This window comes from Balaenoptera acutorostrata, chromosome 1, assembly GCF_949987535.1.
Source record: "Balaenoptera acutorostrata chromosome 1, mBalAcu1.1, whole genome shotgun sequence".
NCBI classification, from domain to species: Eukaryota; Metazoa; Chordata; class Mammalia; order Artiodactyla; family Balaenopteridae; genus Balaenoptera; species Balaenoptera acutorostrata.
The window spans coordinates 145,273,959-145,299,063 of NC_080064.1; the positions used below are offsets into that span (position 1 = coordinate 145,273,959).

The window sequence follows — 25,105 nt, forward strand, 5'->3', positions numbered from 1 at the left end:
ACATATATATGGAATCTGAAAAAAAAAGGTCATGGAAAACCTAGGGGCAAGACGGGAATAAAGACGCAGACCTACTAGAGAATGGACTTGAGGACACAGGGAGGGGGAAGGGTAAGCTGGGACAAAGTGAGAGTGGCATGGACATATATACACTACCAAATGTAAAATAGGTAGCTAGTGGGAAGCAGCTGCATAGCACAGGGAGATCAGCTCGGTGCTTTGTGACCACCTAGAGGGGTGGGATAGGGAGGGTGGAAGGGAGATGCAAGAGGGAGGAGATATGGGAATATATGTATATGTAGAGCTGATTCACTTTGTTATAAAGCAGAAACTAACACACCATTGTAAAGCAATTATACTCCAATAAAGGTGTTAAAAATAAATAAATAAAAATCTCAGCTTTGGTTTTTTGTTTTGGTTTCATGGGTGCTTATTATACTATTATTTTAAAAAATAACTAAATAAAAGTGAGCCATGAACTACTAGCCAGGGTGTGTCCTGCTGTGAGGATTAGGATTATGCCACTTCCCTGAGGTGCAATTGAAAAATAGTAATGATGATCATGAAGAAATAACTGTGTTTCGGCTAAGATTTGTCAGGAGTAATGGAATTTCATTTTTGCAGGTGAAGTGTTTGGGAATTAAGACCTTGCCTTCTTATACTTTCACAGCTTAGCTGTTCATTGTTTGGAAGCTTCTTTTTTTAAGTCACTTAAAATGGGAGCCGTGTATCTTTCAGTTCTAGAGCTCATTTTGTCCATCTTTCCTTCGTTTGATTACTTGTCATTAAGATTCAATAGTATCATCACCCTAGTCTCAGGAAACTGACAAGTCACAGAGAGAAGAGGCTCTGACGGCAGGGTTAACTCACAAGAGCTTTGCCGGGACCAGCTGGGAGCCACAAGAATGCTCCAGGGTATAAATGGAGGATAATCTATAAAAATATTGAGTCACTATGTTGTACACCCGAAACTAATATAATATTGCAAATCAACTATACCTCAATAAAAAAGAAATGTTCCAGGGAAGCGTTGTGTTTTCCAAGGTGGACTTTTAGTAATTAGAGAGAAATAGGAATAGCCGAAATTGTTAAGCTGTAGTAGTTAAATCCCAACCTACAGGCTTTTATAAAAGATTTTTAGATCTAATTAATCTTAGCATCAAGTATTCATACTTTATAAACTAAATGAGAAGCAATCCAATTATCCCTTCCTAAATCTTGAAGAAAGACAGTAAAGCCAGCCCAGCATGCTTCTCCGTCTCCTCCCCTCACTCACAATCATCAACTTGTCCATCAGAAGGGGTTTAAGAATCAAGTTGTTACCTAGGGACTGTTTCTCATAGTGCGGTGTGTACCCTGGAAGGTAAGAACTATTATTAATGCCACTGTGTTGATAGTTTCCACGTGAGAGGAGGACATCCCTATTTACCTAGGCGGGAGTCAGTCGGTAGGGGGTAATTGACTTCATCAGAGTGAAAGTTCTATCTCTGTCCCTATGGAAGAGATTTAGGGCTTCTCTCTGAAAGGAACGCATGAAGAATAGCAGAGTAAGCCCCACGCTTACTGTCTGGTTACACCATCTCTAAGACAACACACAGGTAACGAGGATCTCCATGGTGGGTGTTTGCTCCACCTGGCAGGGTCTGCTGCACCTCTAGGGATAACGGAGTTTATCTGAAAGAGCTCAGTTAGTGCATCGGGGTTTGAGAATACAAAAGTCACCCTTCCATTCAAGGTCCTTTCCCTCCTGTCCGTGAATCCTCTCTGCTCTCCTTACCTTCTTAGTTTTGTCCTCACTAACCACGTCCGTCTCATTAAGTATGCCGTTAAATAGCAAAGAACAGGTAAACACACAGGGCGAGGGCTACTCAGACATGCCTCCTCACTTACTCTCACGTTCCAGTGGATTTCAGTTCCAAAGAGGTGCATTTGCTGTCACCAGTACAGGAGATATTCAGGTCAAGTTCTCGGCTCGTTTGCTGCCAGCCCACACCTATACAGTCAGCTGAATACCATGCTGATGTTGACAGCCTGTGTGAAATACACATTTTAATGTAATAACTAGGATATATTTTCTTGTTACGGTTACACACAGGGTTGAAATATGCCATGTACTGCTTGCCTGTGCTTTTTGTTTTAATCACAAGGCAAAAACTGGGCACACACCTGCCAGTAACACCACTATAAATAACGTGTACGTTGAAAGGAAATTGCGTTCCTTAAATCATAGGAACTGGTAGACTATTATGAAACACGTTTGCAGGATTACTGTAATGACATTTATCCTTAGTGTGACTTCAGAGTACTTCAGTGGAAAAGTCTGCAAGAAATAAATGACTGCCCCAAAGTTTAGGGACTCAGCATTTTTCATCTGAGGGAGCTAGGTTTAAGAAAACACTGAAATATGCACTTAACTACTCTTTGTTTTTCAGCATGCACATCTCTGAAAGCCAACAAGAATTCTTCAGAATGCTGGATGAAAAAATTGAAAAGGTAAGAAGTAAAATAACGTGTTTCAAGGGAAATGTTGCCTCATGAGTTAGAGTAACGATATTCTGGTTTATTCTGTTACAAAGCTTTTCTTGCAAAGGGATGGTTAGAGTTAAAACAAAACATCCCCACACCACAATGTGGCTAGGAGAATATTTAATGTATAACAGAGCTTCCCAGGATCCTGGGCTACCGTTGATCATTCATTAAAGTATGGCAGGTCAGGTAGAGACTGGTAAGAGCCTTTGCCTAGAAACAGAGCATTGCTATCTATCACTGTGTATTGTCTGCACTTGATGCCCTGCTCGGACCTCAGACTGCAAGCAAGGAGGTCCTTAGCACCTGTCTACTACATACCCAACGCTGCTCTGAGTTGTTTACAAATGTCGCAAACATGTTGCAATCAATACCTTACCTCAGGGAAGTGGCCGTGAGACAGGTAATATTTGCATTTTACAGATAAGGAAATTGAGGCTCATGCTTGAGTAACTTACCCAGGTTTGCAAGGCTAATAGCAGTAGTGTTAGAATTCCAGCTCACGTCTGTCCGACTCCAAAGCAGAGTCTCCGGGTTGCTTCTCTAAAAGTGTGTGGATTTTACAGTGACAGTAAGACACAAAGTTGATTCATGTGGAAATTTAATCCATACTTATGATCTCAGAGTGCCATATGCGAATTAACTGAATGAAGGGTTCAATATGGTAATCATTAAAGGCTTACATGCTTAGAGAATTTAAATTTATCACTGCAGGAAGTGAATTTTAAATACTAAAGTTATACATCTGAGAATTATAATTTGAAAACCTTATTCTGAAGAAGAGTTAAATTCTAAATTCAGAACATATCACGACTATGGTTAAGGCATCACGGGCCAATTTTGCCTTTGAAATGTTTTCCATTTTAATTTTTACTTCTTTTTTACTTTTTGCGGCCCTTGAGCATTTCTTCCTGAATTCCTAGGTTATATACCTATCAGTCAGTGGAAGATAGTGAAAGAGGTCTTAAATTCATCCATATTTCAGTTGCAGACTCTTCTCTGAGGTGGACCTCTCCTGAAAGAATCATTATATAATCTTCTAATGCACCATTAAAAGACCAGCATATATTACCAATGTGAAAAATAGAAATGGGTAATGAACTAAAATAATAGTTTAATCTATAGTGTTCCTTGGCTATGCTTACATTCTTATTTGAGTATTTTTTCTTTTTTACTTTTAGTGAAATTTTAGCTTATGCCTGACTTTTTAGATTGAAAACATCATCTAGGAATAATTACCAGGTTTCACATATTGGTTCAAAAGCTGTTCAACTTGCCAGTAACATTTTGTTTTCAGTAAAGAGAAGCATAAAAAGCAATATTTTGTTCCTACTGTAATGGTGAAGATCCTTCTCTGGATTATTTTTCCTCCACTAGCTTTTTGGCAATAAAAATATTTGCTTCGTAGTCAGAGGTAGTCTGTAAAAATTGAGACCTGAATTGTAAGTTATCTTTTTAAACAACATTCACAGACCCTGACAAGGTGTTTTAAATGATCTAATCTCTTTCTGGTGTGATTCCATAATTGAAATTCTACCTCTTGTTACTCAAAACTGAAATTCATTGTTCCCATCTGAAATTCTACTTTCCTTCTTACTTTGCATCCAGGATGTAGACTATGATGTGTTTAGCACAACAAAAGCAAAGTTTATAACTTGATCATTTATTGGATGGAACTTTCCTTGGACGAAGGAACATTTATAGATTCAGCATAAACAGTGTTCCCACTATATATTGAATACGTTTATATTCAAAAACGAGCTGTTATATAATCTGTGATACGTGCCCAGTTACACATTTCTAAGGGAATTTTGTATCTTCTCTGAATCAAACTTTCCTATTTCTGCTCTCTTATCTAAAGTTCATCCTTCTGAATTTTGTGAATATGCTATCCTATGTATCATCTAAACATTAAGCCTCCCCAAATTAAAATGTTCCTTTTTAATATATGTGTTCAGCTTAATATAATCTTCACCATAGTTTACATAACCAAAATTGGAAGTTGGATTCTTATGAATCATTTTCCTGACTTTTTACCACTGCTAAATATTTCTTTGGTCCAACTAATATTTGGACAACCATAAATACAATTCATATCTATTCTTTAGGTTATATAGGATTGATTTTAAAAAACTAAACTCAGAGCTTCATGCTGAAAATTGGAGTCATTCTGAGAGGCCTTGAGTTTTGAGATATAATCTTTCTCAGAAATGTCCAGGAATTCCTTTTTTCTTCCTTAAATTGGTAAGAAGCAAAGTTGAGTGAATCTGTAGAGATTTAAACCTGCCGTTCCTTGATTCATCCTTTGTATTTATTGAATGTCTACAGGGCATAGTTTGATTTACCTTTCAACTCTCCTCTCCATACTAAGAGAAATCTCTGTTCTGTCTCTCTCAAGATATATGCAAAAGTACCATTAGTATAAGGAAACAAGGACTGCTAGATGGTTTAATACTTACAGGGAAACTTAGTGTGGACTACTGTAAATCAAAAATGATCATGGTGCCGAGCTGCAGTTTACTTTTGCACCACAACTGGGCAAGCAGTTTTCTAAGAAGTTATTGGTGTCAAAGAAAAGCAAGTAGCAAAAATGCATTAAAAAATTATTTAGCACTTTTGATGCTAAATTATTTAGCATCATTTAATTATTTAGCATACCAGACATTATGCTATGACTCAGGATAGAAAAAGAGATAGGAAATAAGGGATACAAAATAAGTAGGAAAGAGTCCCTTGACTTGAGGAGCTCAGTTTTAAATGCACATTTCTTTGAAAAGGTAATTATTTTACCAATGGAGGAGTCCTTCCTCCATCACCCCTTACGCCATTATCACCGTGAGTCAGGTCCTCCTGTATTGAACGTAGGTGTTTCAGGGGTCAAGTGCTGAAACTTGAGGTCCATGAACCAGGCAGTTGGGACATCCTTGGACACTTGGCACCATTTCACTATGCTGGCGTGAAGAAGGCCAGGACACTGAGCTGCATCTGGAGATGACCCCGGGAGAGATTTTTGTCAGGAGAGCAGTGAGAGTTCAAAAGAGCATTGTAAGCTCTGATCTACTTTTGCTTTTCCTTTTGGAGAGTAAAAAAATGCTGTGAAACAATGGGAGCACCTCATTTATCTTCACCTCTTCACTTACTTCACCTTTATTTTTCACTCTGATACCTAACCATTATTCCATTACGTTCTATAGTTGTCCCTGACAGTTCACAGGCTCCTGAACTTTATGTGAAGTGGCGACATTTGCCTAATTTTACAGCTTAAAGAAAATGACAGTTTACTGCAGAACAAGATAATGATTTTAAACTCTCATCTTTCACTATACTTAGAGGAGAAAGAAGAGATCTAGATTATTAAAACTTGGCCCTGTGGAGGAGTTTCTGAATATTGTACCAAAGACAGATCACATCAGATTTTAAGATATGCTTTCTACTGTATATTTGAGTTTACTTGTAAGAAGCAGAAAAAGTAAATACATTTTTTAAGTATCTGAATTAATACTGTCTTTCCCAGGCAAACGCAGGGGTTTATATTTTGCTTTAGGAAGATGTAAGAACAGCTGACAACTGAGAAGTCTTTTGCTCTCTCAGAGAGAACCCTGAATGTTAAATAAAGAATGTCTCAGTACAATGCCAATTGCATCTGGTTAGTTTTCCTCGTGAAAAGCATCTTAAGCTCTGTTGGGTCATGGGCATTTTTTTGGAATGTTGTAAAAGTTATAAAGACTCTCCCTATAAAAATGCACATGATACCATATACACAAAATTCTTAAGTAAAATTTTAGAGTTTTATAACCGTCTGGAGCCTGTCCTTGGGCCCCAGGCAAAGAACCTGTGCATTTCACTGATGGGCTTTGCTCAGATCCAGGGCCCGACTACACCCATGAGCACCCACGAGTCTCGTCAGGGTCTGATCTTATCCATATATATCTCTGACTGTAAAGAAAATTAGGAAACTGAGCACAGATAACTCCGAGAAAACCCACTCTCCTTCCTCTCATAGCTCCCTTCTCCTCTTTGAGAATAGCTCATAGTACTTCACCCCCCGAGGGTGGCAGCAGACTGCCACCATGCCTTGCATATTCCTGTACGATTTTGAGACGCCGCCTCTGTTGACTGGAATTATTCAATGTGACCTTTTGAGGAGATGTCTTAGAAAGAGCAGCGTATGGATTTAAAACCAGCTGATTTTAAAAGATGTTTATCTGTAGACCTTTACATCTGTTGAAAAATCATTTACACTTCGAAAATGTTTGGGTTCCTGAAGTGGCCTGATTTCCTTGGCCCCAGAACTAACCTAGTGGGTGAGAGACATGGTAAGTCTGCACTTATAAATTTATTTCAAGGGCTCCTTTTCTTAATATTATGTCAGATCAGTCTGAACTACGTTATGAATCAGTGTGTCAGAGATCCGAAGGTGTTTGCTTTTCATCTGGTAAAGAGAGTGACTTGTGTGTAATTATGAGCCATGATTTTTGGTTCTATATATAAACTCTTCCTGAAGTAGACTGTTTAACTGCAGAGCTGCTATAGAATCGAATATAATATTTGGCACCTGCAGGTGATGATAGGTTTTACTTTCTGGTGGTGCGTTTAAAGGCCTCCTCAGTGCCGCCAGTGATGAGAAACATGGGACTGTTGTATCAGATCCTGAAGAATGTCACCCGGCCTGCCCCGTGTGTACAGAGGAAGTCATAGCATGTCCCTCCTACCAGCTTGTCAATTTCCATAACAACCAGGGCCTTCAGCACTGGCAGAGAGATGCTCTTGCTGGCACGTGTGTTTTGGAACTGGGCTGGGCTGCCGATATTCCATTAAACAGCTCCTTGCTCCATGGGAAACACAGCTGGGCCTTAATTTTGCCAATAACCAAACCCTGCCTTGTGTCTCCTTTCCCTTCATCCCCCTGCCTTGCCTCGTCTCTCTCCTGTATGTACCTTTCCTCATTCGCTGGCCAAAGTAAAGCTGTAATTACAGGGTAAGGCTGTGACTCAGCCCTGTTTTGTTTCTCTCCCCACTGCATAGCTTTATGCAAGTGACTTCTCAATAGTTACTATGATAACATTGGCGCAGGAGCCACTGGCGAAGAGAGTGCACACCGTGGGCTTTGAGGATCCTAGCGTTCCCCAGCATTCCATGTAGCTACTAGTCATGGGTCACGCAGCCAAGGAAAATAAAGCAGGCAGCAAGCCTGGAAGGATGCAACACACCCAGGCTCTGCTCACTTTCTTTTTTCTGGAGGGCTTGATTTTCAGAGAATTCTTGAGGTTCTATCAGCCTGGCGCCTTAGGGAGTAGCAAAGGAGAAGAGTCCAGGTTCCAGAACAGTGGAGTACATGAATACAAATAAAAACCATGCCATTTTTATGAATGCAGTGAGGCCGACAGTGCTCTGAACTCAACAGCAACCTGGGGCACAGTCGGTGAATGGTGTCATTTTGCCATGGGTGTGGTACTTGGGCAAAGGAAGGCGGCCCAAGGTGCCACTCAGAGCAGAGAGACAGTGATGCTGGCTTGTGTCGTTTTTTGGTCTTGCTCCCATTTGGTTTCTCCTTCCCGTCCTCTTCCTGGGCTGTCTGTTTCCCCTCCTCCCCATGGCCTTTCCACTCTTTGCGCCTAGCATCCAAGGGCATTGTTTTAGCCCTACAGAGGGCCCTTGGGGACAGAGAGGGTGCCAACCTCTGTCACTGCTGATTTATTATTGAAGCATCTCTAAAAGAACTCGAAGCATTACATAGACGGTTCCCTAAGGATAAAAATTGGGTCTCTGCCTAGAACCTAGCACAGGGCCTGAGACAGAACAGAGTCTTAATAAATTTGTTGAATGAGTGAACGGGGCAAATAAGACCACTGGGCTTAGCAGAAGTAGAAGCACATGAAGGAAGGAGGTGTGATGGGGCAGACTCCTGTAGCAGAGGGCTCAGCGTGATGGGAGGGGCTCTTAACAGTTAGGAGCCCCATGGCAGGTATGTAGTAGGTACAGTGCCAAGAAACAGAACTGACAAAGGTCAAGAAAAGAGGCAGCAGGGAGCAAGTGAAAGAGCCTGTGCTTCAAACCCCAGGCAAATCCGAAGACCCACTCCAGTAGTAGCTGTGTGACCCCAGGCTAATTGTTTAACCTTTCTGATCCTCAGTTTCCTCACCAAAAAATTTGGATAGTAATACTAACTTGTCCGGGAAATTAAAGAAAATTCATGTAGAGTCTATAGCGGAGCGTTTGATGTGTTGTATGTGCTCTGTGATTGGTAGCTTTTATTTTGGTTGAAGTTGCCTGTATCCACATCATAAAGGCCATTTGTAGAGGATGGATTTGGGGGAGGTGGTGACTGAAACTGAACATGCAGAACTTATCAGCTTGAACCTTGCTTGAGCAAGTGCCTTCCTGTGGTATAGATTAGAACAGGATATTTTCCAGTGTACTGGCCCACCTCCCTCCTGTGTGGTATAAACATGTTAAGGAATTAGATTCGTGTGAACATTTATAGAGCCATTAAATAACCTGTGCCAGCTTTTGAGCTGATTGCAGAATGAGTCCATGAGTCAGTGGCCTCGGTACCTCTGAATCCCTATCTGTATTTTTGCTGTTTGGAGAGTTCATTCTTTTTTAATTCTTGTGGGTTGCTTAAAACCTGCTTTTGCAAATATTCATTAATACTAGTCTTAAAATGCTTATAACAACAACAGAAAGTTAGGAAAGGGGATCCCTAACAAGATCATTAAAGCGATAAGACTAACTTCTTTGATTCATTTAACAAGCTTATCTGGAATGTGTTCTCTGGATGCAGAAATGAGCCAGGGTCATGGAGCTGCACCATGAGGAATTAGGAAATTGGGTCCTTGCCTTTAGGGAGCTTCTAATCTAGCAGCATAAAGTTTTGAGTTGGGAGGGACTTCAGAGAGTACCTTATCTGATTTACCCCCAACTTTCCAAACTCCCACTAAACAGAACCCTCTGTAGCAAAGAATGAGGCATGCCCCTTTATACCAATTGGGAAAGAATTATAAAACATACTATGTTTTGTACATTTCTTGAAATGTTTATCTGAGATATCTTGTTATTTGTGGGATACTTATTCCTCTCTTTGAAATTCTGTGGAGAGCTAGAGGAAGCATTCTTGGGGCAGACACTTCTAGATTGCCCTCATTTTAATCCCATTTTTCTAAATATACTCAAAAGAGGAGTACCAAATACTTTAAACTCATATTCTCGAAAATGGTTGTTGGAGGTTTGGAGATGTTTAATCATATTCTGCCTTCCTTCTGGGTTCTAAACAAATTTAAAATAGACACAGAGAGTCAGGTGAGTATCATGGGTCAGTATCTATCTTATTAATAAGTCTCATAATTCCCAAATGCAGAGCTTCTAGTAAACTAGTTTGGAATATATTTGCAATACTTAAAACATGAAAAGGATCTGTAGCCAGCATATATAAGGAAATACTATTAATGCAAACCAATAAAAACCATCAATTAAAGTTATGAGTCTATATCCTTGAAATTCTCTTACATGTGTACAATAAAGTTCACTGAAGCATACATACTATGCTCAGTAGCAAAAAAAAAGTTTTTAAACCTGGAAGCAGTTTAAGTGCCTAGCACTAGAGGAATGAATAAATAAAATCCTTTATAGTCCCACAGTACAATATCATGCGGCAGTTAAAAGAAATGACCCAGGCGTATATATATATATATATATATATATATATATATATATATATATATATATATATATATATCTCCACAATTATAGATCTCAAATCATATTATTAAATGAATAGAGGAATAAGCAGAATGATAAAAATTGTATGACACCATACAAATTTAAAAAACCATACATTGTTTTTAGATGGACATTCAACAAATATTTATTAAACACCAGTTATACACACACATATACATGTGCACGCACACATTACTATAGTACATTTTTTTGTTGGTTTTTTTTTTGTTTTTTTTTAATAAATTTATTTATTTATTTATTTTTGGGTGTGTTGGGTCTTCGTTTCTGTGCGAGGGCTTTCTCTAGTTGCAGCGAGCGCGGGCCACTCTTCATCGCGGTGCGCGGGCCTCTCACTGTCGCAGCCTCTCTTGTTGCGGAGCACAGGCTCCAGACGCGCAGGCTCAGTAATTGTGGCTCACGGGCCCAGTCGCTCCACGGCATGTGGGATCTTCCCAGCCCAGGGCTCGAACCCGTGTCCCCTGCATTGGCAGGCAGATTCTCAACCACTGCGCCAGCAGGGAAGCCCTATAGTACGTTTTTATATGATATATTTATAAATGGCATGTATTTATATTTGTTATGTATGTAAACATTCATATACAAGATGTATAGTTTATTTGGTATATTATGAATATGATATAAATATTAAAGTATCAAAAATGATACCAAACCCATGACCATTGTTGCACCTGGGGATGGGGGAAGGGGAATGGGACTGGGATGGTAGTTTCATTTCTTCAGGGAGAGAGTGGCAGCTAGAAGCAATGTTACAAAATATTACTAGTTCTTATGCCTGTGGTTGAAATGCAGTGTTTGTTACATTCATTATACTTTTCTGTATCTTTTAAATTTCTCAAAATTCAGAGAAGTCTATGAAAAGAGGAATATGTGTATGACAAAATGTCAGGTGGAAAACAAGCAGATTACACAGTGGTCAATGGCGTTGCTCACACCTTCCACTGCATCCGCCTATGTACAGTTTGGTGGAAGAAAACCTTCAGGAGGAACTAATACACGGGCACCAAGGCATGCTCTAAGTCACCTGAAGTACTCCTGGGGTTTTGTTTTGTTTTGTTTTTTTATTTAATAAATTTATTTATTTATTTATTTATTTATTTTTGACTGCATTGGGTCTTCGTTGCTGCGCGCGGGCTTTCTCTAGTTGCGGCGAGCGGGGGCTACTCTTCCTTGCAGTGCACGGGCTTCTCATTGCGGTGGCTTCTCTTGTTGTGAAGTACAGGCTCTAGGTGCACGGGCTTCAGTAGTTGTGGCATGTGAGCTCAGTAGTTGTGGCTCGTGGGCTCTAGAGCACAGGCTCAGTAGTTGTGGCGCACGGGCTTAGTTGATCCGCAGCATGTGGGATCTTCCCGGACCAGGGCTCGAACCCGTGTCCCCTGCATTGACAGGCGGATTCTTAACCACTGCGCCACCAGGGAAGCCCAGTGCTCCTGTTTTAATTTCATTTGAAACCGCTCCCATTTCCAAGGGCTCTGATAGTCGTGGCCGCAGATGGAGTTGACCTCTGTTCATTGCTGTTCTTATTGGCCAGTTGATCAAATGTGTGACAAGCCTTAATATAATCAGAGCTTCATAACTTATTAGGCTAAACAGTCCCCACAAATTCAGTTAGTTCTGTTTGCCCAGCTTCTGATGTGTCCTCTGGGCCTCCCCCAGTTGTCATCCTCCCAAAGTGTTAATTCCCAGGAAATGTCTTAGATTCATCAGGCCAATGGAAACCTCAGGATCCATCATGAAATCCCATGGACGCTGCTTTTCTTCCTCTTTCTAAGGTGCAGTTTGCCCACCTTAGCCATGTCCTGGAAGAGGAAGGAAGCCAAACGGACATGTTCTCCCCAACCGTGGGCCCAGGACACCCACTCCTCACTGCTCGCTGGGCCTTTTCTCCCTCATATCTGGCTAGTTCACTCTTCTGTGCTTTCTGCGGGCAGGGACGTCTCATCAGTAGCTGCAGTCCTCTCCCTGGCCAAATGCATGTGCTTCCTATTCTGAAAGCAAAGAGGAAGGAAAGGGAAGGTGAGCACTGTGGTCCAGCAAACAATGTTGCTCCTCTGTGTAGGCAGGAGGGAAAGGAACCAACTTGTCACTTTCTCCCCTGTCTGGTAGGGTAGCCCATGGAGCATTAAGAGGGGCAAACCCAGCATTCTCTACTCTCTCCACCTGTCACTGGGTGAGTCAGTCACCATCCATAAGGCCTCAGGGGGGTGGGAAGAGAGGGGATAAGGAGAGCCTGCTGGGTTCTCTAATCCAGCAAGAGCGCTGATTCTCACCTGACTGTTCTCAGTTAAAAACTGTAAGGAGAGGAGGTGTGTGCTTAGTCTCCCCAAACCTCCAGCCATGTTCAAAATGAATTCTAGGGTGTAAGCAATTAGTTCAGAGCAAAGAGCTCTAAAGAGTTTGTCTGGAAGGCACATCTTTGTCAGGAGGCATATGGAGTGAAATCCCAGGCCTGCTAAAGCCATTGTCCTGAAGGAAGTGAGTCTTAGAGGAGACCCATGAAGCTTCATGTCCTAGAGGAAGTGAATCCTCGGGGAGACCCATGAGGCTCCAATCCACCAATTGGGTTCTCCTGGCTTAGGGGTGAGGGGGTGGTATTTAAATCTGAACTCTTATACCTGAGAATAGACTAATTTAAGACATCTCTTTGAATTAAGTCCATCAAATGACCTGGAAATCTTCTGCAAAGAATTATGCAAAATTTTGTGGTGTACCTCTTTATCGTTATAAGGAATCAGGTATAACAGGGAAATTTTTTATAAGATAATAGCAAGTGAAAAAAATAAAATTAAAAAATTTGTTGTATATCATAGGATTCAAACTATATAAAAATGACACATGGACAGAGATTTAAATGAAACTTGAAAACTTTCTAATTTATGAGCAAGACGGGGTTGTAAGAAAATTTTTAAATTTAATTTTGATTTTGATCGATGGTTTTCTTGTTTATAAGATAAGAACAATTTTATAAAACGACGTTTTGGAGAAGAACCCTGGCCCCATCTTGAGAGAAATGTCTCTCAAGGTGGAATTTATCTCTGCTGTGTGAGCTCTTAGGAAGAGGGCCTGAACCCGTGACAGAGTTAACCTCTGAACCTACAGATGGTAATTGTATTTTCTGTGACAAAAGTGGGCAGAATACAGCCCATGGGCCAAATCTAGCCTGCCAGACAAGAATGGTTTTTACGTGTTTAAATGGTTGGGGGAAACAAAAGGCCGAATAATATTTTCTGACATGTGAAAAATCATGTGAAATTCCAGCTTAAGGGTCCACAAATAAAGTTTTGTTGGAACACAGCCATACTCGTTCTTTTACTTTTCTCTATGGCTGCCTTCATGTGTATAGCTGGAGCTGAGTTGCAACAGAGACCCTTTAGAAGGCAAAGCCCAAATTATTTACTCTTTGGTCCTTCACAGAGAAAGTCACCAACCCTGCTCTAGGACATCAGTTCAATATGGCCCAGAGACATGGGCATCCTGCATTCTGTATCCCTGCTTTTCCCTTTCCTCACTCCTGCTCACCTCCTCGTGGGGAAAGAAGCATCATCAAAGTCATCTGAGTGCCAACATCAGGCAAAGCAGGACCTTGAGAAATAGGTCCCTTAAAGCTTCTAAAATATCCTTTTTAGAAGGATAGAATCAGTAGAATGAGGATTTGGGTGTAATCAACACTTCATGGGAGTTTTAAAGCTGTTTGGTCAATACATTCTCTCTTGGAAATGAAAAGGCCAATATACTAGGGTTCTTTTCACTGTGGCTGTTATCGTGGTGATCATTCCTATACATGGTCAACACAACAGTCAGAGGCTGTCATATTCCTACTGCTAATTACAAACGATTCCTTTTTCCAACTGAAATGATAATGCACGAGTCTAATTAGAATAAAGCTCATTAGAAACAGACTTGGCCATTAATGCCTTGATTGATTTTTCTAATGAAATAAGCCAGGGGAGGAGACTTGAACAGCACAGCTAATTATTTTTGCTTTTCTTCGGCATTGCCTCAAAACTTGTTATAAATTGTTGTTGTGCCGTAACGAAAATGCTGCTGAAACACTCCCTGACTGAAGAGGCTCTGACACTTGCAGCCCCGAGGAGGCAGTGGAGGGCGCCTGACTCCTGGCCCACAGCCCTACAGGAGGAGGATTAAACAGCAGCCCCTGGGTGGTGTCCTTCATTTCACTTTTCCACCCTCGTCCCGCCTCCTCCTCGTCATCTTTGTTCTGGATTCTGGCTGGTGGTTCACAGATGCTCAAGCTGTGGAATGCAGCTCTCGTGCCCCTGTATTCCTGTTTGGACAGAGTTTAAATGTTCAGGCTCCCATAGAAACTTAGATCCGAGGTTGCCACTGGATGGTGATACATGGAGGAAAAGTTTTGGGGAAAAAGATATTAGGTGGGCAGAGAAGCAAGACGGCCCATTAAGTGTCTGTACCAAATACTGTTGGGACAATTGTGTTTCATTAATCAAGATGTTCTTTGGTGCCCAGAAAGCCAGACCGCCCCACACTGCAGGGTAGAAGGCTACCAAAGAGGCACAACTAAGTCAAGAAACAGACTCACTAAGCCCACAGTTAGGAAGAGAGAGGAGGAAGATGAATCATGTAAAGGAAGCAGACAGGAGGTAGGAGAATCCAAATAATGCACAGGTCAGAAACCTATGGAGCTTCCCAGTGATCCAGAGAGGTTCAGGAGAGGAGGAGGAATTCTTCATTTGTCAGTTAGCCTGCTGTATGATCAGTATAACAGTGCACACTTCCAGGCAGAAATAAGCCTCATTAAAGCAAACTTCTATGGGCCACACAAGGATTCCATTGAGTGTCAAAAAGACAAAGAGGGCTTCCCTGGTGGCGCAGTGGTTGAGAATCTGCCTGCTAATGCATGGGACACGGGTTCGAGCCCTGGTCTGGGAAGATCCCACATGCCGCGGAGCAACTAGGCCCGTGAGCCACAATTACTGAGCCTGCGCGTCTGGAGCCTGTGCTCCGCAACCAGAGAGGCCGCGATAGTGAGAGGCCCGCGAACCGTGATGGGGAGTGGCCCCCGCTTGCCGCAACTAGAGAAAGCCCTCGCACAGAAATGAAGACTCAACACAGCAAAAATAAATTTAAAAAATTAAAAAAAAAAAAAAAAAAGACAAAGAGGAGAGAGCAGTTCTCATGGGTTCCTTTACCCTGCTCCTCTCCACCCGGGTGCCCCTTCCCAATAAAGTCTTTTGCTTTATCAGCAAAAAAAAAAAGACAAAGGGGAATAAGAGACATGTTCTGTTCTGCCCCCTATAGTAAGGGAAGCAAACATTTTGGCTAAAATTACTTTTAAGACATGGTGGGATGGAAGGACCACTGAGAGGGGAAGAGACCAATTCTCCCTAGAGCTTTCACTTGAAATTATGATGTTGGAACAAGATCGTAAACTAAGTAGCCATTAAGAGAAGTCTGGGGAGGAGGGAGTATGAGAGAAGAAAGCAATATATGTGGAAATGCAGGATGTACAAGAAGGATCTGCCAGTTTGGGACATAGTGGATGACCGATCCTGTTGTTTTGTCTTTTATGTTTTAACCATTTTTTCTTTGGGATATTAGATGGTTTTTTCCATGCCTATAAAAAATGCTGCAATGAAAATATTTGTACACTTGTGTAAGAATTTTATAAAGTTATAGTTTACATGCCATAAAATGTACTTATTTTATATGTACAATTCAGTGATTTTTAGTAAACTTAGCAAACTGCATGACCATCACCACATTCCAGTTTTAAAACATTTTCATCACATCAGTAAGATCCCTCCTGCCAGCTTACAGCCAATCCCCTTTCCCACCTCCAGCCCCAGGGAATAAATGCATATATTTTAAAAAACATATATTTGGGAGTTTATCATTAATATTGATGTCTATGATTGCTATAATAAGGGTATGATACTTTTATTGAGTCTTATGACTCATAATACATATTTACCAAATTACTTTCCAAAGCAGCCATACCACTTTACAAGGCTGCCAGCAGTGTATGGGAGTTGCATTTCATTGTACACTCCCAAGAATTGGGTATCGCTATTTTTAAATAATATCTAATTGTCTTCATTTGTATTTTTGTATTTCTGAAGCAGACCATTTTTCTATTTGTGTGTTTACTGACTTTATTTGTTCTGAATGAATTTCCACTCTGTGCCCTTCCCTCTTGTTGAAATCCTCTTAAATTAACTTTTTTTATTGATATGAGCTTCTCACGTGACTTGTCACTTACACATTGTATGCTGCAGGTATTTTTCCCATTGAGGTTTGCCTTTTTATTTTGTTTTATTCTTTTTCTTTTGGTATGCAAAGTTTCATTTTTACATGATCAAATATGTTCATCTTTTTATTTTCTATGTGATCTTTTTTTATGCCTTTGAGGCTAAGAGTTATTTCCTTCTCCAGAGCTTTGACAGAAGCTCAGTTTTATGTTCTGTTTTGTATTATTATTAAGATTTAGCACATCATTTCTCTTGGAATCTGTCACTTCTGGTGACCCTTTTTGTCAAATACTTAACTCTTACATATCTTGGGCCATATTACCAGGATATCTTATTCTGTACTGGTGATGTTTTTTGGTTTTTTGGGTTTTTTTTAAATTTTTATTTATTTATTTATGGCTGCGTTGGGTCTTTGTTTCTGTGCGAGGGCTTTCTCTAGTTGCGGCAAGTGGGGGCCATTCTTCATCGCGGTGTGCGGGCCTCTCACTATTGCGGCCTCTCTTGTTGCTGAGCACAGGCTCCAGACGCGCAGGCTCAGTAGTTGTGGCTCACGGGCCTAGTTGCTCCGCGGCATGTGGGATCTTCCCAGACCAGGGCTCGAACCCGTGTCCCCTGCATTGGCAGGCAGATTCTCAACCACTGTGCCACCAGGGAAGCCCCTGGTGATGTTTTTGATGGCTCCACTTTAAAAAGAACATGAGAGAACTGACACACATGCAAGGGAGCGAGACCTAGGTGGAAACCTCATTATTCACAGGTAATGGACCGAAGGATGCTATCAGTCTGGGAAGACCTAGCCTCTGGTTACAAAGGCCCTGACTATGCCATTCTGTGGGAGTTACAGAGAGGCAGGGTTTGGGCTCAGCTGTGAACAATTTCATGAGCAGCTTGGAAAAGTATCTGACGTGTTCCAGTCGTAAAGAGAAGGCTCCCTGCCTGTAATATGGTCAGTTGGTCAGTGGAGGTCGTTTCTACATTAGATGCAAGGTAAGGGAGGAAGACCTCTGGGTCCCCTTCCAACTCCCAAATCTCAGAACTCTCTAGATACTCTTCCTCCTTTCGTTTATTCAACAAATATTTATTGAGCATCTAATATGTCGCCAGCACTAGTCTAAGTCCTAGGGATGCAGCAGTGCAGAAAACACTTTCTGCCCACTGGATGCGTCTATTCAAGGGGGAAGACAGCCAATAAAGGAACAAAGCAATACATTAATGATGTCAGGTAATGATAAGTAATATAAATAAAAATGAAACAGAGTAAGTGCTATTGTATATAAGGAGCTCAGGGGAGACAAGGAGGTGACATTTGAGCAGAGATCTAGAAAATGTGACGTGATGGATGGGGTGAGGGCTGCGGGCAGGAGGAGCCAGCCAGGAAGTTGGAGGAAGAACAAGCATCCAGGCCCTGAGGTGCCGGCTTGTTTGAGGGCCTGAATGTAGATGAGTAATCCAGCGGTGGCCCAATTTCTCACATAGTCAGTTTATTAACAGTTGGATCTGTTGACCTCATTTTTCAATATTATCATAAGAGCTATAATTTATTAAGTACCATGTGCCAAGCTTTGCTAAACACCTATGTGTATTACTCCTAAGTCTCACAACAGCACTGCAAGTTAGGTCTTACTGTCCCCATTTTACAGATGGGGAGACTGGAGCTCACTGCTTCCTCTCTGGAACTTTCGTCTTGTTCTAGTCTACTCCATTGGGGAAATACTCAGTTCACAGCTGACTATTACATGCTTGAGGTGTAGGTATTAGGCCAAATGCACACACATCTACAAAGAAGTACTAGAGACTTCTGTGATAAACTCACCCCTGAAACTGGACAGCCAGCCCTAGACTATTTGCCTGCTTAAACTTGAGGAGAACAAGTACTGTAGGCACTTTGGAGGAATAATTCCTTTATTTAAAGTCACTCTTTGAGTGTTCCTCTTTAAACTAGCAGAATTAGGACAATGTCCTTTCCTTTGCTACACCTTAATATCGCTAATTCTAAGCCTAGACATTTCAACAAACAAACAAAAAATCTTGACCCTAGAACCTTAGAAATGTATGAGTTGGGGCTTCCCTGGTGGCGCAGTGGTTGAGAGTCTGCCTGCCAATGCAGAGGACACGGGTTCGAGCCCTGGTCTGGGAAGATCCCACATGCCACGGAGCAACTAGGCCCGTGAGCCACAAGTACTGAGCCTGCGTGTCTGGAGCTTGTGCTCCGCAACAAGAGAGGCCGCGATAGTGAGAGGCCCGCGCACCGCGATGAAGAGTGGCCCCCACTTGCCATAACTAGAGAAAGCCCTCGCACAGAAACGAAGACCCAACACAGCCATAAATAAATAAATAATAAATAAATAAATAAATAAATAAATAAATAAATAAATGGATCATCACTTAAAAAAAAAAAAAAAAGAAATGTGTGAGTTGACATAAACTTCCAGTTTCCAAGAAAATAATGCAGACAATTGAAGAGGGCATGGAAACTCTACAGAGTAGGGGTGAGGTCGGGGAAACCGGTAGGCAAAAAGCTCCTTGAGATTTTTGAGTCTACACCAAAACGCCTCTGTGGTTCTTCATACGACCCTTCCTTGTCAGCGTCATCGTGCGTTTCCATTCTTCCCACACGTGGGGTCTCGTGGGGACCTGGCTGTCTGTAGCTTTCAGTGTGTCCTTTGCACAAGGGTGGAATTGTGTCTAACAGTCCCTAATGCTGGCTGCATACCGTGTCTTTACAAAGACTTCCATTTTGTAGTCCCTTTAAGGGGAAAGGGCATGCTTTGGGCTAAGAGAATTGCTGTGTAGCTCCCAAACCCAGCTCACTCCCACTTCCTGCCTTCTGACAGCTGCAGGTTTTAAGGTTCTCTTTCTAGCACAGTTCTTTAAAAATTTCAATGAGACGTGAAGTCATATTATAGAAACAAGCTCCCTATCTGGCCCAGTAGAGCCTGTGTGCAGGTGGGGCCCTTGTGATGCTGAGACGGGGCTGCTTCAGTACGTTTTCTTAGGTTCCCCTTAAAATGACACTGGCCATATGGGAGCTCTTGCTCTCCTTGTTTTTTTTGTTTGTTTGTTTGTTTTCAAATTTATTTATTTATTTATTTTTTTATTTATGGCTGTGTTGAGTCTTCGTTTCTATGCGAGGGCTTTCTCTAGTTGTGGCAAGTGGGGGCCAGTCTTCATCACGGTGCGCGGGCCTCTCACTATCGCGGCCTCTCTTGTTGCGGAGCATAAGCTCCAGACGCGCAGGCTCAGTAGTTGTGGCTCACGGGCCTAGTTGCTCCACGGCATGTGGGATGTTCCCAGACCAGGGCTCAAACCCGTGTCCCCTGCATTGGCAGGCAGATTCTCAACCACTGCGCCACCAGGGAAGCCCGCTCTCCTTGTTTTTGATTTCCAGGTTTTCTGTTCGTAAAATAATTGTTTCTCAGAGCTGCTGACAGGTGATAATAACAAAAATAAAACTGATTTGAATTTAGTTATCAACTCACTACAGTCATAACAAAAGAGGCAAGGATTAGCCCTGTGTTCTGGCCTTCTCTGAGGTTTGCCCACAAGTAACAGGGCGCAGGACTCCTACCTACTTTGTAGGGTTGGTGTGAATAACCAATGAAATAGTGTCTGCAAAGCAGCTGATGCAATTTTCCTTCTCCTTCTCATAGTAATTATAATAATTTCAGAGGAGCAAATGCTTGAGAAATGAAAGTTGCAGTTTGGGTTGACGCAGAGGGTTTACAAGAGATTTGTCCCTCAAAAGAGGGCACTTTCTTTTTTTTATTGAATGATAGATTCTTTAAATTCTATAGTGCTTTACAATTTTCAAAAGTTTCACACACATGATTTCATATAATCCCATAATAACCCTTTTTTCCCCTACCCCTCAAAAGAGGGCACTTTCTTATGGTAACAGTAAACTTGGAGGGTCTGAAATGCTCCTGCTGTTTAACCCTATAACTCATTTACAGAGTTGGAGACACCGCTTTATCAGTGAGTACACCAGTTCATGTGTGTCTGTCTGTCTGTCACTGCATCCAAGTTCTTCCTTGTGGATAAGATGCCCTCTGAACCCCACATTGGCCACCTAGGCCTTTGCTTTGATTGAGGCTTCTTAAGAAGAGAAGGGATTGAGGTGTCTGCCATAGAAGCTTTATTTGAGCACATGGGGTTCTGGCCCATCTGGGGTGCAAGGCTGAGGTGGAAGGAAGGGCTCCCTGACACCTGGCAGAGTACAATTTGTGACGACAGTTCTCACCCACCCAACCGCCATAAGGAAGGCGGTCCCTATTCTCCTGCCAGGGCCTGGACAAACAGGGGGTTTAATAGCAGTAGTAGTAATAATAGCAGCAGCTAATATTTATTGACCACCTGCTAGAAACGGTATTTTTCCCACGTAATCCAGATCACAACCCTATGAAACAGAGACCATGATTATCCCCAGGAAACCAAAGCCCGAAGATTTGCCCAGTGTCTCACAACAATGTGTGTGTCCACATATACACTGGAAAAGTCCTCTTTCCTTTCCTAATGTAAACTCCATGAGCCCACCTTTCCCCTCCAGCCAGCCACTCAGAGGCCACTCGCAGGTCTACTGTCTGAGCCCCATGAGTTGAGGATACGTGGAGAGCATCATCTGATATATTTCTGATAGGTTTGGATGTGTCCTGTTGCCCACAATGGAGAATAAACTCCCAACGGTCAGGGTCCACGAGGGTCTCCTTTCTAGCTCTCCATCATGTGGCTCAGGGAGTGTCTCCTGGGTGGTCTGGGCCAAGGCAACAGCCGGCATCTGCTTGGACACTGTCACCAGGGTGGTGTCATTGGGGACACACTTCTCTTGTCAGGAAGATTGGTCACCCAGCTTCCCTGCCCAGGAGACTTTTTTTTTGCAGCAAGTAAAACAAGCCTGGAGATGACACCAGACTCAAAAACTCTGCAAGGAGCAGGGGTGAGAGTTGGCAATGTGATGGTAGAAGAAACCAAAATCTGCTAATTGGTGAACCATTCAAAGAGAACAAGCAATCTGGGGCCGGTTAGCATGGGAACGGGCCACCCTCGTGCTTTTGCAGGCCCCGAAGACTTCTTGGTGTGGCAGCACTTTCTTATTTGTCAAGCACACGTGTACACATGTGTACACACATACATGTATAAAATTATGTGCCAGGCCCGATTTCATCACTTTACTACTATTAACTCACTTAATCTTCAGCAGCCACATGAAGTTAGTACTGTTGTTACCTTCGTTTTACAGGTGGGGAAAGTGAGACACAGAGAGGTAACTTGATCAAGATCCCAGAGCTAGTGAGTCACAGAGCCAGGATGACTGACCAGCCAGGTGGTACCGTCATGCATTAAAATGAAATGCTGAAGTATTAGGAGAATGTGAGCTACTTCCAATATACAGATATTGTGACAAAGAAACATGTCATACATTTGAGAAATAGTTGTATGCAAAATTATTATTTCCTTTATGTTTTAGATACTTTTAGTAATAAGTCCCAGTTACAAAGAACATTTTATTTTTAAAGGAACGTTCCCCCCAGAATTGAAACATGTAGTGTGTATTTAAAACGAAAGAAGTCAGCCCCCTCCCCTTCCACTGCTGCTGAGCGAGCTGTCTTTGCTCCTGCCCATAGCCATGGTCAAGCCTACTCTCCCCGTGTTTCTCCCGCCCTTGTCTAGGTCATGGGGAGGCTTGGATGCCAAGCACTTTAGACAGTCAGGACATGGCTCTGACTTCTGTTGGAAAGAAGACGTAGACTGTGATCACTCATGCAAAACCCTAAGGTATTAACACGGGATGTTTGCAGAGACCAAACTCCCAACTACCACCTATGCTGTCTAGTCAGAAAGTTAAAGATATGTGCGTGGCATGCCAAAGATTGGATGTCGGGTAAAAGCTTTATGACTTCGGAAAACCTCTGGGCCTCTCTGGGCTTTGTTTTTCTCATCTGAGGAATGGGAGACACAGCAGTACATAAGACATAGGGCTGTGGTGGCAGAATCAGCAAAACTTGAAAAGTGCTAAGCACAGTACCCAACGTGGAGAGAGCATTCGGCAAACTTGAGCATCACGGGATGTTACCTGTTCACACTTGTGTGATCCAGGGGTAGAGAGGGCTCAGTCCAGTTGAGCCAGTATGATTGTCACTCCAGGAAATTTGAAACAACAAACAGACACAGAGACTGGAAGTTACTGCAACTAGGTCACATTAATAGCCACTCTCAGGAGGTAGGGTCCATGTTGTTCCCACATCTATCCTTCCCAGCCTTGGTTACTGAGCCTTCACTTCTTTGGGATACCTTTGTATCTTTCCAGTACATTCCTCTTTTTTTTTTGTTTAAAAAAAAAAAAAAAGAAAGTGGTCAAAGGATATAAATAGTATGAATACGTGACTTTACACAAAGCCTTTATCTGTGACACTGTGACACAGGCAGGACAGGGACTTGTTTCCGTGCTCTCTGTGAGAGACTACAGACCAAGGAGCCATGTGCTTTGACCAAGACAGCCCAGTGATGTCAGACGTGGAGCTTAAATCCCAGGCCTAACTGTGCCTTCACAGAGTATATAACCTGCTGGAGAGAGGATGAAATATGTTCAAAAGTAATGGCTGGATATAGTTCTTAAGCCCTCAAGTAACCTGTTTTGTTAGGGAATGCATTAAAAGCATTTTTGCCTTCCTTGTGCATCCCACACATACCAAACATAGTCCTAGATATGTTATACATATTCAGTGAATCTTTTGTTTTTTAATCCCTGTTTTAACTTAGAATGGATTAAGGGACTTCCCTGGTGGTCCAGTGGTTAAAACTCTGCACTTCCACTGCAGGGGGTGTGGGTTTGATCCCTGGTCGGAGAACTAAGATCCCACATGACGCACAGTGTGGCCAAAAAAAAAAAACCAAACAAACAAACCAACACATTAGGGTGGATTAAAACTAAGACATCCCTAGATTATGCCATCCTCCTCTGTGAAAGTGTAAGTTCTGGGCTTGGAGATACAGCTGTGGAGTGTGAGCCGCCCTGGCCTGAGCAAAAAGGGACTCGTTCACTGTTCATTTTGGTTTCTCCTGTTCATGACAAATTGGTCTCCTGAATGGATCGTCCATTTGGTAATTAACTTGGTGAAAGGCTGAGTCTTTCCTGTGCCTAGTATAATATAAGTTCTTACCAATACAAAATAAGGGCTTATTGGGGGCTTGGTAAAACTTCCATGCTATGAGGTATATACAGTTTATAAATCAGCCAACACGTATTTATGACTTACCTACCTGGTGCTCAGTAGTCAGTGACAGAGCCTGGCTCCTGTTGCAGGGAGACATATACTGAGAGAAAACCGATTGCAAGTAACTATCTCCAGCCTTGCTTTGGATTCTCGGTCACATCTTATTCTTTTCTTTTCCTCTCAAGGGTCGAGATTACTGTTCGGAAGAAGAAGATATCACATAGCACCAATTCTACCACTCAAACCGGGAGCTACTACTGTGTAAATAGGTTACACCCCACGTTGAAATCTTTGCAAAGGTCGGTTCTCTTCAGCGAACAGCACTATAGCAAAAGAAGATCGTTCCATATCGTATCCCCATTAAGTTACAATGTTTCTTAATGAACTTGCAAAGGAATATTGCTAAAAACAAACAAAAAAAAAAACTGTTATCGAACTTTCTTTGTTGCTGCTAGTTAAAACTTGTTGCAACTTTTCACTTCTCTCAGTGTCCAGGTCTGCAGCAAAATTCTGCAATTTCACCTTAAAGATACTGTTGGTTTTACAGATGCTCTCCAACCTATTTTCTATAAGATGAGGTAGTGGTGAACTCAGATATCCAACTTCTGCTCTAGACCGGTTCCGCTTCTAAGACAAGCGCCTCCTTCCCTCTCTCCTCCCTCCCTGCCCTCCCCCCCGCCCCAGCAGTCCAAAGCCTTGCTTCTCACTGGCAGTGTTGCGCTTTGGAGATGGGACGGTTGCTATGGCAAAAGCCTTGTTTCTCTGCGAAGAAGAAGTAGAGGCGCTGTTATCGATTAAAAGCATGTTGTGACATGACTCCTGGAGGTGACATAGGAGCGAACGGCAGTTAGTTTCATTTCCTGGGTCTCTTTAATCAAAGATCAAGCTTGCAGCGTCAGTTTTGCTCAGATGCAGACGGAAGTGTGATCACAATCATTTTGGATCCCTCTTGCCTACTTTTTTTTCTAAGAAAATAAACATTTTACTGTTTTTATGTTTCCTTGTCTTCTCCCATTCATCCAGCTCAAGTGTTTTACGATGCTCCTGGGTGCGGAAGACGAGCCCTCCTTAGCAGTGACTCCTCAGCGGCTCCTTGCTATCCCACTTATAACCCACCAGGCATTCGCGGTACTGACAGTGGTCAGAGGAGGTGAGGGGACATCCCACGGCTTTTTAGGAGGGCCCGAAACCACCCTGTTACCTTTCATCTTGTTAGCAAAGAAACCACCCTACTTCCGAATCCTCTCCCTTCAAAATGTCACGCGGGCCTTGCCACTTCCTTTCTCTTACTTGCAGTACTGGATGGTGTGGTGAAAAGCGTGTGCCGACTGGAAAACATAGTACATTGACCCTGGTGATGATATTCGGAGATGCGAAAGCCAAAGCCCCGGGCAGTAGTGGGGA

The 25,105-nt window shown here is 42.3% G+C and overlaps 1 protein-coding gene across 1 annotated transcript in view; it reads left to right on the forward strand.

The window, feature by feature from the left end:
• The window catches only part of LOC130708578 (uncharacterized protein C1orf21), a 129,637-nt gene extending 104,942 nt beyond the window's left edge, over positions 1-24,695 (forward strand). The window contains exons 4-5 of the mRNA XM_057549760.1: positions 2,433-2,493; positions 23,887-24,695. Coding sequence (XP_057405743.1) covers positions 2,433-2,493; positions 23,887-23,925 — 100 coding nt within the window. The 3' untranslated portion in view covers positions 23,926-24,695. The remainder of the gene's footprint in view (positions 1-2,432; positions 2,494-23,886) is intronic.
• Positions 24,696-25,105: the final 410 nt, after the last annotated feature.